Source organism: Tupaia chinensis, unplaced genomic scaffold (assembly GCF_000334495.1).
Source record: "Tupaia chinensis unplaced genomic scaffold, TupChi_1.0 Scaffold000313_1, whole genome shotgun sequence".
Classification (NCBI taxonomy): domain Eukaryota; kingdom Metazoa; phylum Chordata; class Mammalia; order Scandentia; family Tupaiidae; genus Tupaia; species Tupaia belangeri.
This window is the reverse complement of record NW_006159806.1, coordinates 1261365-1273253: the sequence shown is the minus strand read 5'-3', so window position 1 is coordinate 1273253 and position 11889 is coordinate 1261365. Positions and strand designations below refer to the sequence as shown.

General features: G+C 39.4%; 1 protein-coding gene across 1 annotated transcript in view; it reads left to right on the top strand.

Annotated features, from left to right (window-relative positions):
- The window catches only part of CITED2 (Cbp/p300 interacting transactivator with ED-rich tail 2), a gene marked incomplete in the record, with an annotated part of 1905 nt that extends 1254 nt beyond the window's left edge, over positions 1-651 (top strand). The window contains 1 exon segment of the mRNA XM_014588838.2: positions 1-651. Coding sequence (XP_014444324.1) covers positions 1-222 — 222 coding nt within the window.
- Positions 652-11889: the final 11238 nt, after the last annotated feature.

Below are 11889 nucleotides of genomic sequence, written 5' to 3'. Positions count from 1 at the left end.
AGTAGCAACATGCCCGCCTCCGTGGCCCACGTCCCTGCTGCAATGCTGCCGCCCAATGTCATAGACACTGATTTCATCGACGAGGAAGTGCTTATGTCCTTAGTGATAGAAATGGGTTTGGACCGCATCAAGGAGCTGCCCGAACTCTGGCTGGGGCAAAACGAGTTTGATTTTATGACGGACTTCGTGTGCAAACAGCAGCCCAGCAGAGTAAGCTGTTGACTTGATGGAAACCCCGGCGAGAGAAATCAAACCCCCAACTTCTTCGGTGTGAATTAAAAAACATTCCCTTAGACACAGTATCTCACTTTTCAGATCTTGAAAGGTTTGAGAACTTGGAAACAAAGTAAACTAAAAACTTGTACAAATTGGTTTTAAAAAAAAAAATTGCTGCCACTTTTTTTTTTTCCTGTTTTTGTTTCGTTTTTGTAGCCTTGACATTCACCTCCCTTATGTAGTTGAAATATCTAGCTAACTTGGTCTTTTTTGTTGTTTGTTTTTACTCCTTATTTCCTCACTTTCTCCAGTGCTCAACTGTTAGATATTAATCTTGGCAAACTGCTTAATCTTGTGGATTTTGTAGATGGTTTCAAATGACTGAACTGCATTCAGATTTACGAGTGAAAGGAAAAATTGCATTAGTTGGTTGCATGAACTTTGAAGGGCAGATATTACTGCACAAACTGCTATCTTGCTTCGTTTTTTAAACTATGCATTTGAGTAATACTTGTTAATTTATTCTATTTTAATTTGCAAAATATGCTAAACTGGAAGATTAAACAGATGTGGGCCAAACCGTTCTGGATCAGGAAAAGTCATACTGTTCACTTTCAAGTTGGCTGTCCCCCCTCCCCCATATGTACAGACAATAATAGGGTGTGGAATGTCGTCAGTGGCAAACATTTCACAGATTTTTATTTTGTTTCTGTCTTCAACATTTTTGACACTGTGCTAATAGTTATATTCAGTACATGAAAAGATACTACTGTGTTGAAAGCTTTTTAGGAAATTTTGACAGTATTTTTGTACAAAACATTTTTTTGAGAAAATACTTGTTAATTTATTCTATTTTAATTTGCCAATGTCAATAAAAAGTTAAGAAATACTTGTTTTCTAGAAGTCATTTGGGGGTGGTTGTTCCCTTTGGTGGCTTTTCCCCCCTTGCCTTTCAAGTTGAACACTGTATTGATGAGAGTAAGCATTCCAAAGGATAAATTACAGGACACTAAAACAGGTCATGATGAGCTTAAGCAGAGAGCAGGATTTAACATAATTGGCATAATGCTTCATTGTTATCATTGTAACATGCCTCTTGGTGTGGTTTAATCAAAAGCTGCAAAGTTGTCAAAGTGCTGCTTTTTTTCTTAATTGTCATCATATTCAAGTGTACTCCAGAGTTAGAAAGGTTTGCAATACTAAACACTATAAAGATCTTTTTCACTTGGGAGGGAGGGGGATCAAGTGTTTCTGGTTATACCTGATTCAACTACTCAAACGAAGAAGGATTGGAATAATATACTGAATGATTGATGGGGGTGGCATTAAATATAAACCTACTTTTATCTCTAGTGACAAATTTTATTTCTCAGCAAAACTGCTAAGGATAGGCACACAATTTCTAGCTTAATCTCTGAAATAGCTTCTGACTAGTTTAGTTCTGGGGGAAGAGAGGGGTGGAATTCCACCTTGAGGCTTCCTATTTTGTTCTCCTGTAATATTTAAAATTTGCTCCGCAAGGTTGATTCAAAGGTCAAATTACAATCTTCACAAGATGTCCCTTTCAAGCATGCCTGTTTTCCAGAATTCTGAGCTTTTTTCTCTTCCATGTATTGGGTGCAAAGTACACGAGGGTAAGATCACTTTCATTTTATCTAGATGAGTTATCAAGACCATTACTACAGCTAGGTGGGTGTCAAGTTTTGCCTTACATAATCAAGCAAAGAAAAAAATTAATATTGTTAAAATCTCAAATTATCCCAGGTGGAAGGAGAAGGAATTTTGTTTTCCTTTTCAAGGCTTATGATTAAGAGCAACACACCCTACATTCAAGAAAAAACAGACATGTGTTATACTTAACCTACTGGGAGAGTAAAGAAATGTAGGTTGAGGAGTCTTACAAATAATGTTTTAAAAGAGCATTTCACTTTGACTCAGTCTCATCTTAAACCCTAATTTTAGAAAAAAACAAGGACAGGTATATAGAAATGTGACATTAAAGTGAGTCTGCCATAAAGACTGATTTAAGTATAATTCAAATCACTTACATTCTATAATTCTATTTCCAAAGCAGGCCATGTAAAATTAAGATGCACACTTCACTGGGTTTTCCATACTTCCATAACTGACACCTTTTTATGAAAAATTGTACTCAAGAGGAGTAATTTCTCTGAGAATACACTAAATAATCAAAAACTCCCACCTCTTTTTAAAAGCTGATCCAGATTTCCACATTAATAGTTAAAGCTGAAGTTTTCTTCAGCTAAGACATGTCAATACTAAATCTAAAATCAGCAGTAAATCTTCCTGGCTAAGCATTTTCACAGTAAGTTTTTCTTTCCCTTTTTTTTTTTCAGAGGCTCAAGTGAAAAAATATGTTTGCATACATATTAATACAGCAATTCTAGCTCTTTCAGTGTGGTAGTGAAAAAAAAAGCTATTGGAGGCATTGTTTTTTTGTTGTTGGGTGTTTTTTTGGGGGGGGTTGGTGTTTTTTTTTTTTCTTTTTCTTTTTTTGCATAAAGAGGCAAAAGAATTGTCTTGCCACCGCCCTTCACCATTTATCCTGCCAGGGAATAAGCCACAGCACCTGCTCTGTCACTGAACTCCTCCTGCTGCTCAAACGCCCAACACGTAACACGCATGTGGAGATGCAGAGCCCAAGAACTATTATTAGATCTTGAACCCGTCCCTGCCAGAACAGAGGACTGGAACAGAGAAGCTGGGCTAAAATTTGTCTTCACCACAAATACAAACACTGCCCCCCCTTCTCCATTGACTTGAATGATCTCTATTTCATTAAAACTCTTGATCAACAATTGAGCAGATTCTATGTGATATCTGCAGGTCTCTAAAGCAGGGAAAAATAACTTCTTGTTTGAACAACCTGATTAATGAAACCTGTACAGTGACCTAGATCACTGGGCTCCTGGCAGACATTTACAAAACCTTTTGTGGTCTTGCTTCCTTCTAAGTTGCTTATAGCATATGGGGAAATTTGACCTCTGTACCTTGGCTGTTTGTCAGAAAGTTCTAATACGGTACAAGAGAGCTTCTGTTCTTCAAGCTTTGCTCACAAACAGACACTCTATGCTTGATTTTCAAGAAGAGATCAATGATAAGCAACAGCACCACCTCACAGATCCACGTCAGAAAAATAAATCCACATTAATAAAAACTTGTACCTATGCCTTGTGCCTGATAAAATCGTGGAGGCAGTATCCTTGCTGGAGCCGATAAAGACGTTAGAGCCTGCGGATGGGTCTTTAAAGAACAGTTACCTAATCACCACTGTTTATGGGGTGCTAGGCTGGAGCACTACTACCAGAAGGCTGACATCTATTGTGAAGTTTATGATCTCCGTGACTTTTACTACTGTAAACGCCTGGGATGGCTATAAATTGATGTCAGCATTAAAGGCCAGATCCTTTAGAGCAAAATATTAATCCACTAATCTATTATGGGTGGCCGGCTTTGAAATATAAACTTTGTAGTCCCAGACCATTAGGTGTTTTCGCCCCCTTGTGGAATTTATTTAGAAGGTCAAAGGAAAAGCTGTTTCTTCAAGAGGTTTTTTTGTTGTTTTATTGTTTGTTTTTCACCATTTCTAAGGACTTTGTTTTCTTTCTTGAAGCAAACAATATGAATTTGAGCAGCAAATTTTTAATCAAGGAATATTTCGGAATGACTGTCCTTCATAAAAAACAAGGATATGTGATTTACCTTAACCTATGATTAAGCATCCATAATTGAGATTTACCTTATATATGAAAATAGGCATTAGCCAAAAAAAATTTTTTGAAAATGTAATGAGATCTAGCCAGTGACTTAGCCTCCCATGTGGAGAGAGCAAACACTAAACACCCCGATAACAGGACAGCCGTGTGTAATAAGTGTAAATAACAATGCATTTGATGGTATGAGATTGGATAGGTGGAGGGAAATATCCAGGAATGCGGAATGCAATTATCCACACTGGAATGTGACCAGGCCACCGGCTCTAATCCTGTGAAAAGGGCCACAGGATCTTTAATGAGTGTTACTATCCTAATTGAGTCAGTAAAATTGACTTGAAAATAAACCTAGCAGATAACACTGTCTCCAAAAAAAAAAAAAGTAAAATTAGAATTCAAGGAATTTAGGACCCAAACCATTGGCAATGTGTTCCTTTCCAAGGGGATGGCTGTGCTGGCATACAGACGTGTTACACACAGCCGTAGGGATGGTAGGTATCATTTGGTGCTGCACCCCTATCCTCAGAATCAGTGCTCCCAGGCAGGTAAAGGCTGAGCCTCTGCAAGAGAGCAATGTGGTAGCCCTGAAATGACTTGGCCAATGAACCCCTATTATCATGTGTTCTGTTTGTCTTTTCCCCCCAGAATAGAAGGAACAATGGCAATGTCAGAATTTTAATTGCCATGGACTGGCTTAAATTACTTGACCTATTTTTGTGCAGCCAGGAAAGAAATGATTCTTTTTTCCTGATAGCCATACTTACCATTTAAACTGGTAGAGGAAATACAAGGACATTTTTTTTCAAACAGTATACTGTTGATAAACAGTTTTAGTGTGTTGTCTAGTAAATAAGACCAACTTTTATTTTTGAAAAATATTAAGATACCTGAAATAAACAACTTTTTCTACTCACAGGAGAGAATTAAACTTATAAGTAATATTAAACGACTCATTTTAAATAGTCTAAGAGCTGCTGGTGTGAATTTCTACTATTTTTTTTTTTAACACAATAAAAGAAAAGCTAAGAGAAGCAGCAGTCTGTGTTGAGGAACTGAATTCATGGTCCCTGAAAGAGACAGAATATCAGACCAACCCCGTTCATACTTTCTACGAACAAATAGTGGGTTTTTAGTGGCTAAATTTTTATCAGATACTTCCTTTCCCAAGATGAGCACTAAATGTTATTAGAAGCAGCCCCAGGAGATGGCTGGTGGTGTTTTTTGAGAATTCAGCTTGCCAAAACCCAGGACTTGCAGAGTGAACTAAAGCGGATGAAAGATGGACGATGAGTATTATTACTTGCTTTACATGTTGTTGGCTTTCATTAGGCTGAACTAATCTGAAAGATTAGTGAGGCAGGGCACAACGTGGGGTGAGGGCTGGGTTCACGGGAATTCTTTGAATTTTCCCATGGCATCACCATTGTGTTCAGCCCTGAAATCCTTCCCTTTCTTCCCTCTACAGTAGAGTAGTTACTTGATTACATTTTGGGTTGCTGAACAAAGCAGAAAAAGGATTCTGTCTCCTGAGGAGCCTACAGCAAGACAAGGTTAGTGTGATGTGCCTTGCAGGAGATATGCAAATAGGGAAGTGGCTTTTGAAAAGTTAATAGTGCTAAAAGAATCCTGCCAGTCCATTCTTGAAAACTGGGTGGGGAGCAAAACAGCTTGAGTAGAAGTCACACTAGCATAAAATCAGAAAAATCAGCTAACTAGGTTGTGATAGTATTTTATGAACACTTGAAGGAGACACTGTTCGAGATGAAAATGCGATCAGAGTCTATTTAAGTCTCCCTAGGGACCGACATAAAATGTGGCCCTGTGATTTCCTTAAGTAACTTGGCAACAGAGTTCTTTTCTTGTAACTCACTGTGTTTTGGGGTTTGGTTTGGTTTGTTATTTTGACTTCAGGATAGTTGGTATGTCTGACATACACCCAGTTTCTAAGTTAGATAAATCCTTAGGTCACCTTGTAAACATTGTCCCATTGCATGTCCCATTGAACGTATTTGAATTTACTCTTTGAAGGAAGATAAGCAGGAGAAATGGCCAAGTCCATCTGTCTCTTACTCAATGTGTTTAGCAAATTCTGGGACCAGGAGTTCAAGAGATGAGAGGTGACTAAACTGACTGCTTGACTCCTAATAAGAATCAAAAGCAAGTATCTAGGGACTAGCAGATGGTATGGTTACATCACAAGACTACCACATAGTCAAATCTCCTTCGAGTTCTGGACCTGGTGGCTTAAAACTCATGCTGGGTGTGTGCACATGTGTGCCCAAAATCCTGAGAATAGAGGGGAAGAGATTGTAACGTGGCCATGCCCTCAGGGAGTGATTTCTCACTTTCTGTCTCTTTCTTTCTCCAGCAAGAGTACATGCCCTATAACAAAAATCCCTCTAAAAAACAAACAAACAAAACCCCCTCGAATATCTAAGTGCTTCTAAGATCCCTGCCTGAAGTCAATTTTTAGATCAATGATTTTCTCAGCTGTATGGAGCCTCTCCTCTAAGAAGCAGATCAGAATAGGAAAAAGGGAGAGGGGAGTGGTTAACTTGAAAAAATATATCCTGTACTATATTAGAGATAATGTTTAAATACATATGATTTTAGTACAACATAATATAGGAAGACATTTTTATAATATTCTTGATTGATGAGGCATGGATTTTTTTAATGATAAGGAACATTGTTTAGACTACATGGAACTAAATTGGAGAAATTTACTCTTCAGTCAACAATTTCTAGCAAATCACTTTTTTGTTTTTTAAAAATTACTTTATGGGAACCAGCAGTTAGTGTAATGGCTATGTCGCTGGACTCCCACGTAGTCGATCGCGGTTCGTGTCCCGGACCCAGTGGCTTAAAACTCACGCCGGGCGCGTGTGCGTGCGTGCCCAAGATCCCGAGAGGAGAATGGAGGAGAAGGGATTGCGGCGTGACCATCCCCCCTGGGGGGTGATTTCTTGCTTTCTGTCTCTATGTCTCTCTCTTGTCTGTCTGGCGAGCGCACGCGCCCTACAGTGAAAATCTCTCCAAAAAAAAAAAAAATTACTTTATTTAACTTAATTTATCCATTTATTTATATATTCATTTAAATTTGACCAGAGAGGAACTGAGTGGGAGAGAAAGTGAGAAAGCAAGCCACCAGGTCTGGGACTCGAACCGTCGTTGGTCAAGTGGAATTCCAGTGCCCTTAACCACCATACCACCTGCTGGTCCCAAGCAAATTACTTTGTTGTCCCTAAGTTTCTTGTGGCTGACTTCATTTCATTGAGCACCTACTATATGAAAGGCATGTGGTAGGCATTTTGCATATACAATCTTATGTAACACTCTCAATATTCCTGCAAGGGACATGTCATTATTCCAGTTTTATTTTTATTTTTTAATTTTTAATTTTTTGTTCTTTTAGACAGGGTCTCACTATTGTGATCCTCCTGCCTCAGTGTCTCCAAGTGGCTGAATTTACAAGTGCATGCCACTGTGCTGAGCCTTTAGGTAGAACCAGAAAATGAACCCAGGGCTCCCCTGCAGTCCCAGCCTGCAGTGTCTTAGAAACATGCATCATCTTTGCTGGGTCATTATTCCAATCTTATCTAAGAAAATTGATATTCACAGAGAAAATAAATTGCTCAAGGGCAGTACAGCTAGTAGGAGGCAGAAAGTGGAGTGGTTTTTCAGACCTAGTTTCCAAGACAATGTCCTTTTGAATACACAGCACTGCTGTCTAAATTGAAAGACTTCTATTCTTAGATGCCACTGATTGTACATTTATCAAGTTAACAATAACATTTTGGTAAAAGGAAACTCACTACATGTACCCACATTATAAAAGATACTAACCTAACTGTAACAGGTTTCTGCCCATATAATTACATACCATTTCCTTCTGGGATTGTAAGATTTGGGTCTAGACTTTTTCAAACTCAGTCTAAATGTTCTTCCAAATTAAGTTTGGCTGCTAATTGGGCCTGAGTAGCATCTCAGTGAGTTGCCTACTCCTTTCTTAATATTTTGACCTCTTTAGCACTTCAAGTCAAATGAAATAATACCAGTGATTTAAATGACAACTTTGGGGCTAGCTCTGGCACAGTGGGTAAGCCCTGTATGTAAGAAACCAGGTCCCGCATGGATGACTACTGTTCAAATCCTGGCTCCAGTGGTTTGTAAAACACCCCAGTCACGTGTGCATGTGTGCTCAGAATCTTGATGTATGGATAGAGAAAAGGAGGAAGGGGACTATGCCCCATAGGCAGTGTTTTCTCTCTCTTTTTGTCACACACATGAACTCTGGCAATGAAAAACAAAACAACACCTTTTGTAAAAATTCCTTAATTAAATTCCGTTTTGTTAGATAGTAAATGGTTTCTTTCAGAAATTTAGTCAATGCCTTAGCTGCCAGTTCTACAGTCTCTTGAAGGAAGATGTGAGTGGTCAAATTCTCACACAAAGATGAAGACTTCACAACTTGGCCCATTGCGTGGCAGCAATTATGTCTTAACGTTAATTATGAAGTTCAGGCTGATTGCAGAATGTTACTATGTGAAATACATGTACATCTCAGAATAAAGGAAATGTGGTCTTCAGTTTACACTTAAATAATCTTCCTCCATCTAGCTAAACTTTCTTGAGGTGGGTGAGTCCACGTCCTCTTGCTTTGGTGTTACATGGTCTTCTATGGAAATGGAGAACACTTCCACTAACAGTTATACTGCAAAGACGAGCAGACCACAAATAAAAAAAGATGGACTGCAGTCTTAGCCGTGCAACCAAATAGCGTTGTAATTTAATCACCGTCAGTTCAAGTTTCTCCATCAGTAAAATGAAGATGTTTAATTAATACAGCCTGTATTCAAATTCTCATGAAGGAAACATAAACCCATTCCTATCATTTTTCTTCCTCTGGAAAGATACAGTAAGACATTATTAAGACCCTTTCAAATTATGTTACATTGTTTCCTACCATTATTTTTCCAAATTAAGTGTGAGTGCCAGGATGTGCCAGAAACCTGACCCAGCTGGGTCAACTCTCCAGTGGTAGCACTCTTCTCTGTAAATATTCCCCTTTGTTGACACAATAACCACAAGTGTTGGCTTCTGAGATTTATCAGCTTGCAAACAAATATCAAAATTGATCGCTTACAAAATATTCCTAGTACAGGATACTCACAAACATACAGGCAACTATGTAACATTCTTTGCTGATGCAGTGGTCTAAATTTTACACACACACACACACACACACACACATACACAGATAAGGAGACTTCAAAATTTAGTGAGAAAATAGAATTAAAGTACGAATTTGTTTTATCGCAAGAAAAATGAAATCCAGGCATAATTTTTTTCCTTGTCCATATTTTCCATGAATGTTTTAAAGACTTCCTTTAAATAAATGTGTGTGAGTGTGTGTGTGTAAGTGTGACATTGAAAATAATTTGGCCAATTCTTGAGTTTAGGTTCTGTCCTGTTCATAGATTAATTTCATTTTTCCAATCTCATAAATAGCAGACACTCAATACATATTTGAGCTTTCTTTCTCAAATAACTTCTAGGACCACAACTGTCATCATCATTATCGCTGTTACTATCTACTTTCTCAAAAAGACGATACTATGGGGAACCAGCAGTTAGCGTAATGGCTATGTCGCTGGACTCCCACGTAGTTGACCGCGGCTCGCGTCCCGGACCTGGTGGCTTAAAACTCACGCCGGGTGTATGTGCCTGCGTGCCCAAGATCCCAAGAGGAGAATGGAGGAGAAGGGATTGCGGCGTGACCATCCCCCCGGGGGGTGATTTCTCGCTTTCTGTCTCTATGTCTCTGTCTGTCTGTCTGGCGAGCGCACGCGCCCTATAGCAAAAATCTCTCCAAAAAAATAAAAGGCGATACTATGTAGAACGCTACAGGAGGAAGCTAGCAGCTGTTCAACACTAGCAGCTGGTACGTGCAGAGATTTCAAACAATTAAGAAGCACACGTCCATGTCCGTTTATCTCCCTTTGCCCAACTTCTCAACACTGCTTTCTTCCAGTTTGGAGAATCTAGGTAGATAATTTAGCTAGATGACAAACTGATAGGTTAGTTGAAAATAATTATACAAATGGAACTATGTAACACAATATCCAGGGAATAATTATTGACTGACAGATTAAAAAAATGTAGTAAAGAACCAAGATAAAATATTGTTACAATAAAATATTTGTTTCTTTCACTATTTAGTCACTAGATGGAGCTAAAGATCCATAAATTCATACCTGCACTTCTCTCTTGAGTACCTACCAGGAAGACTGCCATTCCCTTAAAGAACTGTCTTTCCCTTCATTTGTATTGAAAGAGAAGATATCCCGCATGACCTACTATATATAACCTTCAAAATTAAAGACACGTCAAGGACACCTAACACATTCTGCCCAGGTATCATTACTCACTAGTCTGATAAAAATTAGGAGTTGACAGAAGGTACCTTCTGATCAGCCCTCCACTACCCCTGCCATTACTCTCCTTCCCTTTTTGAAATGCTCTCCTCCTGCCTTCCATTCACTCAGGTATCATCCTATCACTGCCTTTGCTGGGGACATTTTATCTTGAGAAAAACTCAAGAAAAAAAGATATTTGAAGGTTCCTAGGCCTTCCCCTACCTTTGTCTGACCCTGAAATCATTCCTCTATCCTATTGTTCTTCCTATCTGTCTAGCCAATCCAGTTCCGTGTCTTTACACTAGGTCCTGTGCTCCTCTTTAAATGTTGGTACCAGCCAGACTCATCTCACCTCACTAGCCAATCCCATCTATTCCTACAGCATCTGACACCATCTAGACACTGAGGATTTCAAAACTGTGTATCCTGCCCAGATCTCCTTCCCCAGCTCTGTCTACCACTGAGTAAACACACAAACATAGACACACACACACACACACACACACACACACACTTCAGAATATGCCCAAAACTATATTCAGTCCTCCCTTGCCAGCTTCCTGTATTCCTTTTCCTGACTAATGAAACTATCATTCATCTAACTCAAGACAGAAATCTAGAAATCTCAATGTCTTCCTTATCTACCACTGGCCTCCACCAAGCCAATGGGTTACTACAGTGGCTCTGGTTTGAACACTACCCCCAAAATTCATGTACTGAAACCTGGTAAACTGTTGTATGGGATTAAAAGGGCAAAAACTTAATCTAACTTCAGGGAAGAAGAAGTTGGGCCTTTGAAAGGTGATTAGGATTAAGGTTTTCAAGGTGGGGCCCCATGATTAACTCCTGGTGGCCTAATAAGGACAGAAAGGCCAGGCAGAGAGAAAGACACAGAAACACACACACTTGCCCCGCGCCAGCTCGTGCCATGAGATGTCCTGTACCACCTCAGGACTCCACAAGAAGATCCTCACCAGATGCGGCTCCTTGACCTTGGACCTCCAAAACTACAAGATAATAAAACTCCATTCTGGTAAGTGACTCAGATGCAGGTACTTTTTAGGAGCACCATAAGAGACTAACACAACATTTGTAAACTCTTCACATCTGCTGTTTGTCTGCTGAAAATGTGTTTTCCTTCCTAAGCTTCCCTTAGGTCTTTGTACAATTTGCCACCTCGGGGACCACATCAATCAAAATGGAAAGCCAACTCCAGTCCCCTCCCCCTGGATACAGTATTCTGTATCCCCTAACCCTGCTCAGTTTTTCTCCAGAACACTAATGGTACTTCATAAAAGTGTCTGTCAAATTTTTGACACTTGTCTCATACAAAGGTGACATTAGGTCTCTTCCCTGCACTCAGGATTCAGTCACTACTTCTCCTGAGGCTGATTAGAAGAGACCATGCTGCTTCCTCCTACTTCTCTGAGGACACATGGCTTTGGAGCCCCAGGCTGCAGTCCGTTAATACAAAATCCAACCACCCTGAGGCTGCCATGCTGTGGCAGGCAGGCCATGGG